The following is a 19,426-nucleotide window of genomic DNA, read 5'->3' on the forward strand; positions in this document are numbered from 1 at the left end:
GTAATTCATTCAAATCCCTAATCAAAACAGGTAAACAGTATCAGAATTACCCCTTAGTGTATTACAAGCAGCTAACTTTTGAATGCTTAGAGGATGAGTTTCCATTTGTGTTATTTTTCTTTTCCCCCTTTCTAGGGATTGATTGACAGGATAAGGTTGGAAATATGTCAACAAGGACACAGATGGCGATACTTGCACCTTGCATCCATTCTAGAAAGACTGTGGCCTGGGGAGTGCCATGCCAGAACCTAGAAACAACACTAGATTTAAAAGCAGAAGATTTTCTTTCTTGTCAAATAACACACTTGTGTCATATTAAAATAGCCAAAGAGGTGGCATTTGAATACCTGGATCAGTTGCACTAGACAGCATTGCACTGTACCTGTCATTAACTGATGAGCTGAAATATATTTCAGTGGAGACCACTTCTAGGATATCATTTTTTTAAGAAGGTGACACTATCTCCTTTCAAACAAGCAGCTGACTAGAAGAATCCTCTTTCATTCCCTGTTCAGCTTTTCATTATCAACCTGAATTGGCCCACACAGCAACAATGGCTTAAAGTACTTATAGGATCTTTTCCCTCACTAAGATTACAGTATTAACACAACGATTCCTCAACCCATTTTTTTAATTAACAGGAATTATAGAAAAATTAAACTAGCTATCACCTGTTGCTCAATTATCTTTCCTTTATCCAGATCTTGCCAATAGCACCAATTTTATGCAGCACATTTCACATGACAACTTCAGGGATTTCTGAGGCTCTTTTCACTTTGATGTTAGAGGCAAAGATAGATCCACAGGGTAAAAAAACCCTACATTTGAATTAATGAGATCAGCCTGGAGAACCTCAAAAAAGCTGAAGCTCTGTCTCACCAACTTCTGCTTACGGTAGACCATAAACCTTCCCCAATTTCATACATCACTGACACGGCTTTAAGTACACAGAGCTCAGCGCCTGTGCTGCTTTCAGGCCAAGCTGAATGTGACAGGACTGCTGTACTGCCGAGGCTCCCAGTGACATGTTCCTCCTAAGTGAGGTGCCAGAGCTGTTAGTCAGGAATAGCTTCATTACATGCTTATTAATGCCTTCGTGATTAGCCCAAGATAATTAGCCCAGAACCATCAGAAAGAGCAGAATTCTCTCCCTACCCAGATGACATAGCTGCATCAACAGAATTCAAAGAACAGACTTCATTAAACTACCTATTAACTTAACTGACTCTCCATGTCAATGTCTTCCCAGTGAGCAACTTCTCAGCCAGGCAAGACAGGTCAAGGAATGGATCCTGCCCACGGACAGGGAATGAAAATATATACACACAGTTTCCAGATGCAATTTTTATCTTAAGCTTTTTGGCTGGCCTTTGAATACAGAGCTCAATTGCCCAATGACGACATCTAATGGAGAGACAAAGAAGAACAGAATACAGAAAAGGTTACAGGCAAGTACGTGGATGTCCCCTGATGCTAAGAACTAACCTGAGGTCCACAGGCACAAAATTACATTGATTGAGAGTGTGTACGTAGTTATCACCTGTACCCTAAGGCTTGAAGGCTTACCTTCCCTCCTCTATTTCCCCAGCACTTTCAGCATTACATAGCTTACATCTCATGACAGTTATCCACCATCTTTGCATTCTGCAGCTACAAAGGTTAATAGACATTTTGGACTCTGCTGTGCAGGAGGGGTTCCAGCACTTCCCATTGTGAGAGCACACCCTAAGCCAGGATACAAGAAGGCTGGATGTGAGGATGTTCATTCTATGCAAAAATTAGGTAAGTGGGCGCTTGCTGACTTGTTATTGCTCTATAAGGAAAAATATAACAGCTAATTTGAGAAGGATAGAAAATTACACCTGCAGAATATAGCTACCCCACATGCAGGCTTCCTTTTAAGGGGAAAGATTTCATAAAGCTCCCCACAAGTCCACCCAATGGGTTCAACAGGAAAGCAAATTAAGTTTTACTTCAAGGAAATTGCCATGAGCACTTAATACCAGAATGCTCACTGCTTCCAGCTTCCTTACCTCAAGTACTCTACAGTTACCTTAACTTCAGCTAGAAGGGAAGCAGGAGCCCCTGCCATGCCTGTTCTTGAGAAAGGCCCGATAACAGCAGCAGGAGATTGGGAAAACTAAAAAGAGTCCCTGCAATCTTCTCTGCAACCTCTGCCAGAAGGGTTTCACTAACGGTTTCATCTTACAGAAATTCCTCTGGAATTAAGTTTACGCATTGAACTACACACAAATTAATGTCTCAGCAAAAAGCACCTGTTTGCACAGACTACCAGGGAGGCAGCTAACCCCGCACAGATGCTACAGCCACCGAGTAGGCGGCAGCAACCACCACGGGTGACAGGCCAAGTGACCCAGAGATTCAGTCACACACTCCAGCTGTCAGGCAGCAACCCGTCCAGCTCCTGCACACCAGGGTGGACTGAGTTAATGCCTCAGGGCATTTTAAAATTATACAAATCCCACAGATCATATCTACAGATCCCGCCACACCTCAGTGTCCAAATACGTGCCAACTGCCTGATCAATAAAAAGGTTATTTGCCTCCGTTATTTCTGACACTATGGTGACTCGGCCCAGAGAACAAGTTACACAGTGGAGATGATATGAGCATGTACAGCTATTTCAAGAGGAAGACAATGCAAGAGTTTAATGCCATTTTAAAGCTAAATTTGTCAGCTCCTTCTCACCTCTCTGCCCTTTAATAGGGGACTAGAGGATATCTGATTTAAATCAGCTGCACGTAAGTCCAGGCCCAAGAAAGAAGTAGTTATCATGTAATCAGCTTGAGACTCTCATTATGGCAGGCTATAAAAAAAAAAACAAACTGGGGCAAGGATTTAGAAGCAGATGAACAATTTCATGACCACCACCACTTATTTGCTATGCAACTACAGCAACAAGGCAGGCAGACACTGTTCCAGCCTGAGTATAATCAGCTTATCTGCAAGGAGGAGGAAAGAATTCCCTTTCCTCCGGCACTCCTGTGTACAAGGCCTCCTCAGTCAGTTACATCTGCATCCAACCTGGAAACTTTGCTTTCCCAAAGCACGAAGCATCCACTTCTGAGAAACAGCAGGGGTGGACCTTTCCTCTGACAAGCGCACAAACCACTTGACAGAGAGGATGGCAAACTGAAACCCAGCAGTGAAATCCTGTGCAAAGTACCAGTGTAGCTGAACCGTCCATACAAGCCAGTGGAGACACTTTCACACAAAGCACAGGTCCTTCCTGGTGCAAGTTCAATTTGGCTCATTCCGTTTCCCGCAACATTTGAAGTATAAAAAAAAAAATACCCTTCCAAAAATGAATCACCTTCTTAAAGAATACAGCAGAGCCTAAAATTTTCAGTAATCAGCATGCCCCCAACCAGCTCACCCTAGATTCAGGTCAATGGGAGCCACTTTCAAAACTTACCCCTTTATCAAAGGCAAGCAAACTGCATAGGTTTGACCGAACACTCACAACTAAGATACATGCTCCAACCACTGATACAGAGCTTTGACTTTTTTTGCCCTATACGGCAACAGCAAGGAAATGACTGTTAACCCTTCCAACACAACAACTATGACCTCAACAAGATACAACACTCAAGAAAGCAATTCTCACTACTCATGCCAAATTTTCCATGCCTACACTGGAGAGATCCCCCATGTGCAGCACGTGCTCGGTATGGGACACAAAGGACAGCATAGCAAATCCTGCGTTACCACCCTTCCGCACTGTCTGGGAAACACCAGGAGCACAGCTCGCCCCAGAGATCTGCTGCCAGAGCCTGTCCTGTTGGCTGTCTGTACTACCATCCTCCCTTCGCATTGAGAGGTCTGGTGTTTGTTCTTACAACCTTCGGACACCCTCAGAACCTACTTGTAGCATGACAATGGCAGCTATAGAAGACATCAATGCAACATCTCTATTTTCATCTACATAAATAGCACACAACCACATGAGAAAAGGTTTTTAACTCTGAAAATACTGAAAAACTCAAAACTAGATGGGAAAGGTTTAAGAAAAAAAATAGAGGAGGAAGGCCAAGCATATATCTTACCTCCTGAGTGAATCCTCCTCTGAGCTTTCCTCAGGCATTTCCTGGTTTAAGGCCTCCTGTGATACATTCCCAGGTCTGCTTGAAGCCGACTGGCTGTAAACTCTTTCCCAGTGCCCCGTCTCCTGGTTAAAGACCACTCCCACGGTCCTCTCCTCCTGCGGGGTGGAAGAGCTGCCCAGCTGCAGCCTGCTAGAGGCAGGAGCTCTGCCCTCGGTTCTCTCTGCAGGCTGCACCTGGCTGGTATTTGGAGGCACACCCTCAAACGTGCTTTGGACCTGCCCTGGTGTGTAGCTAGGCGTGCTTCTTTCCCAGCGCAGCGTGTCATTGTTAAAGGTCAGCAGGTTATGACAAGCGCGACAGCGGTTCAGGTGACCCCGGGACAAATTGGAATTGTTTTCACTGCTGTGTGGAGTCTGCTGATGGGAGGGACCCGGCCGATCAGGCTCAATGTTGTTGTTGAGCATTTCTTGAGCCTGTTGCGACTGGCTGGGCTCCCCACCAATCCCCTGATCTAACTCCTGAAGCCGGTCATATTCCAGGAAGAATCGCCTCAAATCACACTGGAGCTCATTACGGATGCTGGCCGGATTGCTCGGGCCAGCGCTACTACCACTGTCCGCCTCAGCCCCTGGGGCCAGAAAGCCCCTCCCTTCTGTCGCAGAGGTATAGACTGATGCCTGGGAACCTCCCTCCTGCTGCCTCAGCACCGACAGCAAGCTCACGGAGGAGGCACTGGTCCTAGGGGGAGGCATGGCTTCCAGCTCTGACCGAGAGCTCATGTTCAGCACTGTCCTGGACCAGTCAGACCCACCTAAGCCCGAAGCCATCTCTCTCGCAGACTGTTGGTACCGGGACTGGTGGCCTGCCAAGGGCCCGCTGAGGGACCGCCGTGTGGGGCCCAGGCTAAGGTTGCGCAGGGTGTTGCCAGCAGTGCTGCTCTGAACTGTGCTGAAAGCAGAGGGCCTGTTAAGTATCCCCTGCTCCTCCTGCACTACAGATGCCTGCTCTGGGGGTTGGTAAGGCTCTGTCTGCACAGAGGAGAAGGAAGTGCCAGTGGCCCCAGAAGACGTGGAGGGTGCGTTTTCCTGGTGTGGGAAGAGAGAAGAAGGAAGTCTTGCACTAGAGCATCGGCTGCAAAGGCACAACATCCCCAGGTGCTGGCAGCACTCTGCTGTGGGATAGCTGACACGCTCCCGGAGCCTGTTATAGACAGATGCCCTTGTGTTCTCACTGGCTGGAGGCGGAGGTGGTGGTGGTGGCGGTGGTGGAGGGGATGGGGTAGCAGAGTCTTGAACACTGTTTTGCTCTCCCACCTGTATGCCAGAGGAGCGGGAGGACAACATATGCAGGAAGTTGTGGAGGAGGGGTGTGCGCCTCACAGGCTGAGAAGGAAGGATAGCGCGCTGACGATAATGCGGCATCTCTGTGCTGTCCACGGAGATTTCCACTTCCTCATCGCTCTGCAGAAGGAAGGAATCAAAGTTCAGCCACCTTACAGCAAAATCCTATACCTCCAAATAAAGAGCAGAAAGCCAGCTACCATCCCAGACAGATGAAAGGATGCAATAAGTCCCGTCCTACAGGCAGTGACTTGCAGGAAGCCAGCTGACTCTTTATTTCAAAGTTCATTTTATGGATCCAGACAACCTCTTCCTACAGCCCAGTGAGCTTTGACAATACACTGTTCACACCAACAGAAGCATCAGCATCTGAGGGTCAGCAGCCATGGGGAGCACTGTTAATACCTAGCGTAGCTTCAAATCCAGCAGAATGTCACAACAGAACTGAAAGAGTAAGGCCATCGGGACATCTGTCCCAGCTCTAATGAGACAGTAAGGGCAAACCAAACACACTTGGAAGAGCTCTTTAATAGCCCTGCACATAACACAAGAACATTCATGTGACCAATTAAGGCGAGACAGAACTCGGCTTAGAAGGCTTTTTCAGAAAAGCACAAGGCTGCTTAGGTACAGACTTGGGTTAAGGTATGTAGAGCATCTTTTAATTAGTCAGTCAATACAGATACTGTCATTCCCCTTACCTGCTGATTAGAAGGGTTAACAATTGCTGTGAGCAAGTAATGTCCCAAGGGATCAAACCGTACCAGCCTAAAATAAAAGCAAGAGCCAGAGTATCAATCATCAGTTCACATTCCACATTGACACAGGAAGCTCGACACAGCAGGGAAGAAAATCCCACATGAAACATTTGCAATGAGAACATTACTACATTACCACCATCTTCTTCTGAAGGACATCAAAAAGTTTACGTATTAAGAAGAAGAAGACATACGTATCTAGCTGAAGACTGCAGCTATTTTGTAGTCCACAGGAATACTATACAGAAGTTAAAAGCTGGAAGCAAGGACTGCTGTATCAAATTGAAATAGCCAGGAAATCTTAGAGAATATGTGTATAAATATTACACATTGGAATTTGGTACAATGGGAGAGATTAACTTTCCTTGAGTGTTACATCATTGTCTTATTCTAAATTGCTCAAAAGAAGGCACCAAGTTTCCTGCAACGCAGTTTCCTGCACCAGAGTAATAGCTCAGCACTCTCTTCCAGCAACTTCTGGGTTCTCTCATCCTTAAGGCTAACAAATTTAATTACTAAGCTTACAAATGAACACAGAGTAGATCCTGGGCGTTTATTGGGCACACATCAGATTACAAACACGAGCCAGCAAGCTAAGGTATTATTTCCAATTGCTTTTTTTCCTGTGCACAGAACTGGTTTTCTACCATCTGGGTCAAGGAGCTGCAAGTGATGCTTCTCTCCTCAGCATCCCAGAGCAACCCCCCCGCCTTCCCCAAATCTGACCATTTTTCACATACAAGTGTTATATTCTACCAGAGGCAAGAACTCACCTGACCCGCTCCATTTCACTGGCTGTTTTCACCACTGCAAACGGCTCCCGACGACTCCAGTCCCAGAAATGTATCTCATTGGCAGTTGCAATCAGCAAGAGCTGAGCCGTAGGATGAAAAGCAAGCGACGCAATGGCATTGTTGCTATCTGTGAACCAGCTCTCACTTCCACCCTGAGTGAGGAGTCAAGAATCACAAGCAGTTTATCACATAGTTTGATATCATTAGGTTTCCATGTATGTGCCATCTCTCCAAGACTCTGCCTACAGCACAGAAGTGACATGCTTTCTTGGCAACAACAGCTGCTTTCATACAAGGTCATGTGTTAGTCTAGAACGTAACACTCCCTGCAACAATGACCATAGATGTATTTTCATTAAGTGTGTCTCAGGCAGCCCGTAAAAACATTGCATCAGGTAAGTATACGTGCTTTGTCTCTGTGCCAATCACCAGACTATAGGCAGAACTGGCAGAGCAGCATCTTCTCTAATGAAGAGTTCAGATATGCTCAGTGAAGTGAAAAATGGCACATCTTTCACATAAGCTAAATGTGTACCTCGCACAAAGTTCTGCAACATTATCTGTAGCACTCCAATCAAATAAACAGGCAAGGCTAAGGAGCACGACCTACCTGGTGGGACTGAACGAAGAATGTGTCACCTCCTCTCTAGACAGAAGAGGATGACTATGATCTGTTCTATGCTTTTAGAGACAGTTCCCATCAAAGCTTCCAAACAGCTCTCTTACCAGGCAACATTTGGGAAAAACTCAGACAAAAAATGTCACCACCCACCACATCCCAAAGGCATATATTTTTCAGGAAAGACTTACGTGTAAATCCCAAATTCTAACCTCCCCATCTAGGCATCCTGAAGCAATGAGGCCCGGGATGGTGGGGTGGAAGGTAACACACCAGGGAGTGCGGCGATGTCCAACCAAGGAATGAACGCACTTGCCCGTTTTCACCTCTGTGATGTAGATGTTGTGGTTCACGTGTGTGGAAGCCATTAGGGTCCTGGGAATGCAGAAGGTAGGACAAACATTAGCATGGGAAGAGTACAGCAAAACTAGACCATGGTTAGCTTCATCTCAACAGGGTCTGTTCACACCTAACCCAGCAGCTCTCACACACAGAGCCCCAAGCTCAAAGGGAAAGAGGCTACTGCTTCACCAATGGCCACAAAGCTTCCTGTGGCCAGACTTTGGGGTCCATGCAAACATGGCCTCATCCGATCTGCAAGCACAAACTTGACCTTGAAAGTCAGAATGAACATGCAGCTCAGAAGGAACTCCTGAGTGACAGTTAGGGGCAAATAAATATTCCCAATTCTCCACACCATCTCAACTGCTGTCAAATCAAGTGACACTAAGAGAGATCCCACCTCCACTGCTGTTTCTAATACACACATCATTCTGCTCTGTTCTTTAGTCCTAGATATCCCAGTGGGTGTGCCACATCACTTGGCATGATGTGCTAAAACACCCTGTACTCCCTCAAGTTTCTTATGAAATCCCACGGTGGCCACACAGATCCTTTTTCCTTAGAACTATGCATCACTTGGGTACCTCAGAAATTAAAACACCAACTATGCTTGAAGCTGTGAGATTAGGAAGGTGCACACGTTCCATCCATGCATGTCCGGAACCAGAAGTTTCGCTCAGCTATTCAGGGCTGGACAACTCAACAGGCACAAGCCTCCACCACTTTTGTAAGTGTAAGGAGACTGCTGAAACAGGGAACGAACTAGGAGTTAATTACCTGTCTGGACTAAACGCCAGCAAGAAGGTGGAGCGTGGACTGTCTGGTAACTCAACTTTCTGAAAAAGCCAACAAAGCAGGAAGTGTTGCAAGTGTCATATGATCATACTTTAACTGTAGTTAACTGTGTTAACACACAGACAATGAGGGGAACCCGTTGCAGGAACGTATCTAGTATCACATCACTGCAGGAACTGAACAGAGCCAGAGAGCACATCAAAGGTACAATAACAAGGTATTTTATTTCAAATCCCTGCCTCCCGTCCCCCACTCCAAGATTAAGCTATGCACCACTATCCCACAACCTTACCTTGCCCTCCCATTTCATCCATCGAGTTTTATCCTCCACCAACTCCTGCAAGAGCCGCTGAGCACCCAAGGCTTGGGTACCCCGTTCCCTACCCCACAGGATGCGGACAGCATTCTTCTCTGGTACAACCTTCATGGCTCTCAGCAGCCAACGTTACACCAGCTACTGGGAGGAGACACCAGCAGGTTCCAGATGACAACCACCACCAAGCTACAAATAGGCTATCCACATTTCAATTCTTTATCTTCATGGAAACCTAGAAAAAGAAAAGAATGATAAAGAAGGCAGCTTTTACCTTGATCACCTGGATGAAGTAAGAGCTTTAAATCCCAAAAGACTAGATTTAACAGAAAAATCTATCCTCTCACCCAGCTTTTGCTACCTTCTTCCATTACTGAGGCCAAATTTTGGCATTTCTGCAGCCAAAGATTACTTTGAAAGGCTTTTGAAAGCATCCAGCCCTTCCCTTGTACACATGCCCTAGGCATACCACACCTAAAGAGAATAAAAAATTGGCCTTGAAACTCCTTCCCTTCCTTCTGTCTCCTACTGTATATAATAAAGAAAAAAAGGTTTATGAAGAGACAGTCTTTACATCCTGAAACTGTAAAGATATATCTGGGAAGGCTGACTAATAGCTAGAGGAATACCGTTAAAAAAATTGACAGTATGACTAAGGAGTCCCCAGGGAACTATTCAAATTTCAGTAATACTGATCATCATCATTGCAAAGGTCAGACGATTGATAGCCCTCAAGTCCAAATTACTTCCAACTCCATCGCAATAGCTTACAATGTATGAAAACAATCATGTATCAGACCAAAACCTTATGCTGCAGCGGCACCTTGGCCAACTCCATCAAGATGATTCATTTCGCCTGTCCGCACATCATCTTTCCATCTACTTTGCTCTTAGAACAACAGCTCAACAAAGTAACGCACAGTAGCAAAGATTAATGCTTTTAGTACACTTTGAGCTGCTAAGGAAAGCGTTAATAACTGTTTTCTAGAAAAAAAGTCAGTCCTTGGAAAGAACCAAATATAGCTACCCTAATAGCAATCAAGTTACACAGCTTTTGAATGGTCTCATACATTGGAGTTTGCCATCAAAAGCTCTCCAGAAACAAGAAGTTTCTTAGAATACATAAGAAAAGAAACACTGCTGCAATGCTGTTACCTTTTGATCCCAGCAGAGTGCGCATACTACTCTGTAATTTCTTTAGAACATAAAGATCTAAAGATAAATCCTCCTCAGTTCATGTTACACTGAACAAAACCATCAATATTCAATAGAGAAGTAGCAACTTAAAAAAACACACACACACAGAAGGAGAAAAGGTTCATGCACACAAGAAGAGATGAATTGTTACATGACAGAACTCAGAACGGTCATTAGCAAACCTTTCTTTCCTCCCACTCTCCTTAAAAAAACCTCCTGAGCAGATGATTTAAAGCAGCTGCTGCTTCCAGGGAGGAGCTGTCTGAGGAGATAAGCCAGGAAAATAAGTTGTAATAAAGCAGACCAGTTTTCATTTGTAAAAGTACAATAAAGGGTACTGAAGTGATGAACAAGTAAAAGCATCCATCTTCCCAGAAAATAAATTCACCACAAAGAAATTCAAGCTAGCTGGAAATTCCCTGATTTCTTAATGTGAACAGCATGGAGATCATCTATTTTAGAGAAGCTAAACTCCGCAGTGTAAAATAAGCCATCTTTCGAGAATCTGTGAAAGTCAAACAGACCTTAGGTAGGAATTATGCTACAAAATAAAGGCCTTACTGGAAAGCAACACAAAAACTAAAGATGCCATGCTGCAAGCAGATTCCTAAAAGCAACTTTACAGATTAAAAAAGCTCAGACGCAAAAATGTTAGAACAACAATAAATAGAGTAGATACAGCCAAAAGCACAGTACAATACAGAAATCAATAAACCAAAACTCTTTTTCTACTAAACACTAATAAATCCTCATCTAGATTCTGCAAATAGCACCAGTCAGCCAGGTTTAGAATTGACTGGATTCAGATGGTAAGCAGCATGGAGTGGAATGACAGCTCAGAACGATACAGGCAATAAAATGCCTACTTTACGGGAGGAAAATGTAAGTCCAGTTTCATCTAGTAAAATTAAGAAAACAGTAGCTCGGTATTCTATATGGCTGCATTCAAGGAGCAAGGACTACAGCAACCCAAGAACAAACATATAAACTGGACACAAATGGAAGACCAGATGTGCAGGTGGAATAAGCTGGAAGTTTGAAGAGATCTCAAACAATAAGCTTCGGAATTGCCTTTCAATTGCTGTAAAGGACAAACAGCCTAAATAACTTAAGAAATCCTGATAATTTGCAAGGAGGATAACCCAATTACTCATGAGAAAGAACTAGCTGACAGCTTGGGAACATTTCAGTCCTACCGAAAGGACTAATGTTCCATGAAGTACAACAGCAACAAGGAAATTAAGAGGTTTAACAAACATCTCGATGTTTACTTACGCCAAGGGCAAGTTTACATATGGTAAAATAAAGAAACAGATAACACCTACAACTGCAGTTAGTGAACATCTTCGATTCACCTCACTGAAAGACCAAGTCATCTTCACTATATAATATCAAGTACCTACCTTAAGACAACTTATCTAAATCTTTGCAAATGTGTACTAATTTCTTGAACTAATTTGGATACAACAAACACTTCATACATGAGCCTCCTGCGCGTGTTTGAACTTGATGTTTTTCCCTCAGGGATTGTCCCTCGTTTTTCAGCTTCTTCTGACTCACCTCTTTATCCCGTTTGAAAAGAAAACAAAAGAAACTCGGGGCTCAAATGCCTACGCAGTATCTGCTCGACATTTTTAAAAGCTTGGATCTCTTCAGAAGACACTGAATGCATCCTTGAGTGGGGCTGGCACTCCAGCGTTACCCTCCATCCCTTTGAGGGACAAGCTCTATTCATGCCTCATAAGGAAGGGAAAAGTTTACTCCTTTACCTGGATTAGCCTGAATACAGCAACTGCTCTCCACAAGCTGGTGACACATTCAGCAACTCTTCAGACTGGCAAAGAAAACTAGAGCCTTCAAATGGAGAAAAAGATGCAGGGTAGATAGAGGCATTATCTCCACTCACCTTAGAAGGAGGCCTTTATTATTGGATTACATGTTCAGTTTTGTTTTGTGGGGGTTTTTTTGTTTGTTTTTTATGGGACCCAGTTCCTTCTCTGAACTAGTAAAGATACCCACCAACTCTAAACATTTTGCTCAAATATAAGAAGCCAAATAATGATAGCATGTTATTAAATATCATTAGCAGATAAAACCATGGAAGTACCAACCATATTTATAGCTACTCAGTAGCCACCTGACTAATAAAGTTTAAATGAAGTGCAGTGGGTTTGAAAATACTTCTCGGGCCTCAGCATAAAGAAAACTTGCAGCTCACTGGATTAAACCTGTCCAGGCAAGTGGTAAACTGATTCAGCAGCAGCTTCTATTACAAATACCTATGCTATCACGACTGATAAACAGCTGACTACCAAAACAAGGAACCACTCTGGGATTGGTATTTTTCTCTTTTCTTCTTGTTGTTGGGGGGTTTTTTTTGTTTTTGTTTTTGGTTTTTTGTTTTTTTTTTTTTTAATCAGGATGACCAAAAGTGGAGACCAACAACTGGAAGATTAGCTGATGCCCTGGATGTGGGCCAGGGCACCAGAGAAATTCTGAAAGTGGAGAGGCAGAAGTTTTTCTACAATTGGCAGCTTTGTTTCCTTAACAGTTTTCTCCCTTCAGGGCATTTCAGGACAGCATGCTGGGCTGTTTACAATTTTGGAAAGAGAATTACACAGCCCAACTGTCCTGGTTTGAGGTAAAACAGAACCAATTTTCTGATTTGCAATTTTATTTTTTAACTGGGCCTCTTCTAACTGACTAAAGTCTGAAATTAACAGCATATTGTTCAGACACTGTTCACTCTCAGAGTGATAAGACCTGATTATACCAGGGAGCGGTATGCAGAGAGGCTCTTGCTTAGACTTATTGCTATACAACCAAGGTCAGCTAACTTCGCTGCTTGCCCCGTTAGAGGGTCGGAAGAGGAGAAGCGTAGAGGGGTCGCACCTGCAGGGAGGAGCAGACGGGACAGCTGACCCAAAACTGACCAACAGGGTATTCCATCCCACATGCATCACGCTCAGTATAAAAGCTGAGGGATCAAAGGGGCAAGGCTGCTCTGGCTCGCTCTTTCTTCAATGGTCGACGTCTGAGGAGGAGCCTGTCTGTTCGTCTGCCTTTGATCCCGATCCGAGCATTCCTGACTCTGGTTCCGGAATTCAGCTCCTGTCTGTCGCTGACTCCAGTCTGGCACTTTCCCTGTGTCTGCTGGTGACACGATCGTCATCCTGGGAGCTGGATACGGTTTTGTATATATTGTATTTTTTTTTCCTTTAATTTTTATTATTCTATTATTATTTACTATTTTCTTATTTATTATTATTTTCATTGAAGTAGTTTAGTTCTTTTTCTAAACTTGTAAATCTCCTTATCTCTTCCTCTCCTCTCCGAGGAGAGAGGGAGGGGAGGGCCATCTGTCGTTCTGATTGGCCAATCCGGCCAAAACCACGACACCAACTCCAAACCTTCTTTCTTGCTCTGCGCCAACTGTCCTCGAAGAAGCCTCAAGAATTCCCAGCCTCAGAGAGATACAAGCTCTCTTGTAATTGTCATTTTTACAGATGCTGAACCTCTGGAAAACCAAAGTGAAACAGCAAATTGGTAATATTTCATAGTGGTGCAGGACCCCATGAAAACACTGACAGGAGAGGACAGGGAGAGGAATGAAAAGCAGCACACTCAAATCACCATATAGAAAGGATGTCAAGATATTTTACGCATTATGCAGTGGTTTGCTATTCCAGTGAGCAACTTTAGCATTTTACAGAGATGATGGTCCCACCTCTTCACACACACACACACTCCCCGCTTCCCCGCCCCAGTCTTTGGCATTATTAATTTTGTGGAGATCCTAGTACCACCATTCTGGGAGCACAGCTGGCTTTGATACAAAGAAGAATATCAGAGTATCAGAGCACTACCTCATGTCACTCAATTCTCCATCGGAGAAAAAAGTTATTTCATGTGGCCTTCAGCTCTCAGACTACAAACCTATTACCACTCCTAAGGACTCCTTGATTGCGTGCTGAGCCCGACACTAAAAGCCTTTCCTGATGTGTGCATACAGAAACAGTGTAAACAGCTCTACCAGTGTTTAAAAAGAAAAGAAAAAAATTGCAATCAGTAAATGCTATTTATAACTGGAGTTCTATCCAAAAGATACAAATGTCCACATAATTTCAGATGATTTTGCTGCCCAAAGAGGTCTCAAGTGACTGATGAAGAAAGAGGCAACATTAAGTGAACTACAAAACCTGTCCCTGGCTTTGCAATCTGGGATCCACAGAGAGAATGCACATACAAGCTTCTGTAGAAAATACCAGAGAAGAGAAAAGCATGTGCTGGTAGTTTCTGTCTCACAGTCCCTTTCTCAAGTTTTAAGACTTCCAGAATGCATTGATTGACTGTAAAATGGATAAGATCCACATAGGTTATGGGCCAGAGCAAGCCGTATACTTGTATTAAAAGAACACAGATGGGGGGGGGGGGCGGGAAACAAACACAACAAAACCGAATCAAAACCAAAATTGTTGTGAACAATGAGGCATGTCACTGACCTGCAAAAACACAAACAAACTTGTCTTCAAGAAAAGAGAATCACATTATTAGTGCTCTGTACTACCCCAGGTTTGGTCATGGCCCTACCTGCCTCGTAAGCCAGTAACTTCTGTTTTCAAAATGTCTGTTCTTAAGCAAAGAGTCCAGCACTAACAATAAAGCATGCCATTTCATTTATTCCAAATTAAACTGCAGTATCTCAGGCATTGAATAGCAGCAAGATACCAAAGAGTTCAATAGTATTTTTTTTAAATGTATTTAATAAATATTAGTAATAACTTAGCATTCCCACTATTGTACATGTGGGTGGGTTCCAGCCCACCAGAAAATCATCAGACAGGCATGAAAACAGCGTGTGCAGTGATACAGCCCAAATGCTTCATCTTCACCGCCAGTGACCCTCACGTATGCTATTCCCTCAAAATATTTTATACAACAAAACAGTTTCCTTCGTATTTTACACAGTTTAATTTTGAGGCAAATTGCTTTATCAAGACCCCTACGTCTTTCAGAAACTCAAAAGATCAAAGAACAAAATATTGCGCATACAGAAGTCAGACAGAGATCATCTTGTCAATGACTATAGACTACACAGCCCCTCCTTTTTTCACAGGAGCTTCACTGATAAAGCAATAAAACCTGGTTCTGAGACCCACAGACAGATCTCCAAGAACGAAGCAGATGCCTACAATATCATTTGGAATATATATGAGCAATCACACAGCTACAGGGACTTCCTAGTTCCCTTCCTTGTTTACACTCCAAGTTTGCCCCCCCTCTGCAATGTGGAGATTACGATGCCCACATTTTCCTAAACTGCACGAAACAATACCATGCAAGAAGCCCAGAAATGCTACCCAGGATAGAAGACCTGAATTCTACTACCAGTTTCATTAAAAATATTGATTCAATTCATATCAAGTGTCACACCATTCCCGCTTTTCATGTCACTGCTTGAAAGACTGAGCAAAATAAAAAAAGTTTACGCAAAACCACAACAAAAAAGCTGGTTTGTCCTCTTTGCAGTGCATCAACTCAGCTAAACAAACCAGACATGTCAAAGAGTCCTAGTTTGGTAAGTAATCGAACTATGTAGCACTGGAATTTGAACAACGTCATAACAACAACAAAATCAGTGAAAAAGGGTGACATGACTCATATCCAGAATAGTTCCACGGATCAAACCTTAGGACAAGTTTTTGAGGAATGGGACTATGTTCAGTATTAAGCGACAGGGCCACATGAATTTCTGACAATGTACCTGATCAGCTACATATTTAAGTTTTCCTCTTAACAATATGATTTGTCTTCCCTTAACTCCATTTGTGGTACTTCCACGTGAGCTTTATGATCATTCTCGGAGGTTCTAGCTCTTCCTGGTTTAAAAACAAAAAAAAACAGCAGAAAAGATTTTGCATAGAGACAACTTCAAGTTATTCTGCAGCAACATCTAAACAAACAGAAAAAAGGAAATGAAGTTAAATTGGAAATAAAGTTACGTTGCACTGGAATCTTTAAAGAAGGCTAACCTACAAACATAAATCCACAGAGGTATAACAAACAATTACCTTAAGCATGATTAATCAAAACAAGGAAAAACGCAAAACTAGAATCCATTCTTTTGCCGTTTCTACTTCTGTGTCCTTGATTATGCTTTTAAAAAACCCCAAAGCAGCTTAATTTAAGACACTAGAATCATATAGAACACAGAACCAGTCATCAACTAAGTGCCCCTAAATATGAAAAAAAAAACCACTACAAAAAGCCTTATGAGGAGAGAAAGCGAGTTTATGATCCAACTATGCAATAAAGTCCAAAACTAATACCATGAAGGCGCTTTCATTATATGGCCCTGCTTTTAGTCTTCAATGTTTGCAAGCTATTCCCCAAAGTACTATTCTGTAAACTGAAGTTTTCCCTTCATTAAGGCCAGAGAGATCTGGAAAGTAATTTCAAAGCACATCTTTTGTAGATGTAGTAGATACACTGCTCAAAGTTGTATCCACAGCTCTAAGCACTTCCACATAAATCAGAACAGGATTCCACAATAAAAATAACTTGTATGAGTGCTTCATGATTAAAAAATTCAGTGTCATGTTTGAAATTGCAACTACAAACAGCTCAGGAAATCCTATTACATTACAAAGATGTCAACAGTACATTGTCATTTCAAGATCCTGTATGACTGCAACGAGGACGTGATTGCCCTTAGAATGTTAATTTGTGTTCCCGGCCTGGATTAAATGAGTTATAACACCCTAAAGAGAGCTTCTCAGTCAAAAGTAGTACATTAAATTGCAGGTTATTTACAGCAAAATGATGAGGAAGTGGAACTTGCAGATATCAACTCCTAAAGGTCAGAAAATGAACGGTAAACATAAGAAGGGAAGTAATAAAAATAAAAGTGATCAACTCTGTCTGGAGTCTGACAGTTCCATTTACCCATGAGAATATGGAGCACTTCCATGACTATTATTACCATTTCCACATAAACTTAATGAATTCTTGAGAAGAGAGATATTAGTTTCAATCTAGAAGATAGGAAGAGAATAAATATAATTTCACAAAGCCATAAGAGAAGTCAAACAGTAGAACTGAGATCCAGAAGATTAAGAGTTGGTTTCCCCAATTCCATGCTCGGACCACGGCAGCTTTTGCTAAGTACGGTACACAGCAGGAAATGAAGAACAGGGCGAAAAGAGAGAACTAGAGCTATATATTGAGAGAGAAATAGGGTGACATAGAGTTTGGATTCACCCCTTAAGAGAAATATTCTCATTTAGATAGGAAAGTAAGGAATTTTCAACTCAAAATACCAGTATTTACATTAAAAGTCACATCAAGGTTCCTAAGCTCAAGAGCCACAGCCAGGTGCCCCCTAGTGACATCATACATGCAAGAGAAATTTGGGAGCACCATCATTACAGAGTAGCAGAAGCAGCATCGGGTATCCACAAGATGAAGACACAGTATTTTACGCAGTCAAGGCTGCGCTCAAGGCATGTGCACCTTATCCAAGTAATAGAGAAAAAGCAACTGGAAGCCAGAACATATTTTAAAAAACACAGTTCGTATGATTTCCTGCTCACATGGAAATAATCAAATAAGGTAACAAGCCAAAAAGAAAACATGATCTACACAGAAGCTGAAGTCTTCATGCACAGATGCATCAGAACTAGAGAAGGGGTGGGAGACGAGGAAGCTTTAGACGTTGAACAAAGGAACACAGACAATTCTTGACACCCTTTTCCTTCTTGGCCTTCAACTGAGACTGTGGGAGAAATATTAAGCGAGGGAGGAAACTCTCCAAACACAGGTCAGAGATTCCTCTCAGCAAATCTACGCGGCTCGAGCTGGAGAATTAGTGCTACATACCAGGAAGAAGGGAGCAGGACTCATTCTGCCAGCACAGACCGAGAGACCTCACTGAGAACATTCAAAGTGGAACTGTGCGAGCACGCAGATTAAGACGATGCTCTCCACGCTCAGGCCTGGCACCTCATCATCCCGCACCCCTTCAACAAACAGTTTACAAAAACTGGAGACAACAAACAGTTACTAGACAACAATCCTAGTCCTAGCTAAATCCCACGAGGCAGACAAGTAGCTCTCCTCTTGTTTTAAGCAACCCAATCAGTAGGTCTTTTATTAAATGATTACTATATCACTTAACAACTTTCCATTAAAAGATTTCTAATATTAATCGTCTTCCACTGCACATCACGTCGTTGTTCACTTTTGAAAACCACAATTCTTTTGTCCTCACCTCATTAATATTTTTTTTTTAATCACCCTCCTTGCTCAGTTAGTGCAGGACTACTAAAACAAAACATATGATGGAACTATTAACATGCACTATGTCCTTTATCACGCCTCCAATAATACAAATTGAATAAGGGGAGAAAAAAGTACCTTAATATTATTTGTATTAATGGTACTAGTAAGTATTAACATCAGAAATAACTTTGTGAGAGCCTTCAGTTAGCTTGCTAACCACGGCATAGAAGATACTAAAGTTACTTTCCAGAAGTTTCATAAAAAATTATGACACAAAAAAAGGAGTAAGTATTCAAATCCCTAATTTAAGGCAAACGGATACTAGCAGACAGTATCATTGCTTGCCTTCTTTGGAACTGGTTGTTACAGCTGCATAAAAGTACTGCACAGAAAATGGAAAAGTAGGAAACAACCAAACAAGAATCCAGAGGGTCAGCTATGACTCAGAAAAGGGCAAAAGAAAGAAAACTAAGAAGAAGCTGTCAGCAAAGTAAACATTCTGCGTAAACTCCCCAGCAACTAAATCCAAAAAAGCAAGTCCAGATATTTGGATCCAAATATATTCTTCAATCCAAGTATAAGAAAAAAATACAAATGCTAATGGGCTGCCATAGTCATTAACATCCATGCTGCCCCAAATCAATAGATGACTGATAGTACAAGATACTTATTTGTTACCGTCAAAAAAATACATTCACCTACAGCAACAGCAATTGTGGACTACAGAACTACTAAGCAAACTACATCGAAGAGTTACGAATGTTAGAAACTGCATTACAGCGGCCTTTAAGAATACAAACAAGGATTTTAATTTTAGCAGAGAATTTCAGGTACTGTTCCTTGCGTCACCCATAAGGCATTCAAATCTCCCTGGATTTAACCCCATCCCACACTCTGAAAACTGACCCAACAACAAAATT

The 19,426-nt window shown here is 42.6% G+C and overlaps 1 protein-coding gene across 6 annotated transcripts in view; it reads right to left on the reverse strand.

The window, feature by feature from the left end:
- AMBRA1 (autophagy and beclin 1 regulator 1) overlaps positions 1-19,426 on the reverse strand; it is a 137,876-nt gene that overhangs the window by 116,818 nt on the left and 1,632 nt on the right. For 2 of the 6 annotated variants that reach the window (XM_063331899.1, XM_063331896.1), the window contains exons 2-8: positions 10,409-10,488; positions 9,009-9,264; positions 8,699-8,757; positions 7,771-7,954; positions 6,940-7,112; positions 6,110-6,176; positions 4,069-5,528 (exon numbers count right to left, since the gene is read on the reverse strand). In XM_063331899.1, coding sequence (XP_063187969.1) covers positions 4,069-5,528; positions 6,110-6,176; positions 6,940-7,112; positions 7,771-7,954; positions 8,699-8,757; positions 9,009-9,143 — 2,078 coding nt within the window. In that variant the 5' untranslated portion in view covers positions 9,144-9,264; positions 10,409-10,488. Of the gene's footprint in view, positions 1-4,068; positions 5,529-6,109; positions 6,177-6,939; positions 7,113-7,770; positions 7,955-8,698; positions 8,758-9,008; positions 9,265-10,408; positions 10,489-19,426 lie in introns of those variants that run through there. The other 4 variants (XM_063331897.1, XM_063331898.1, XM_063331901.1 and 1 more) reach the window with 3 other exon arrangements.

Source organism: Chroicocephalus ridibundus, chromosome 4 (assembly GCF_963924245.1).
Source record: "Chroicocephalus ridibundus chromosome 4, bChrRid1.1, whole genome shotgun sequence".
In the NCBI taxonomy this organism is placed as follows: domain Eukaryota; kingdom Metazoa; phylum Chordata; class Aves; order Charadriiformes; family Laridae; genus Chroicocephalus; species Chroicocephalus ridibundus.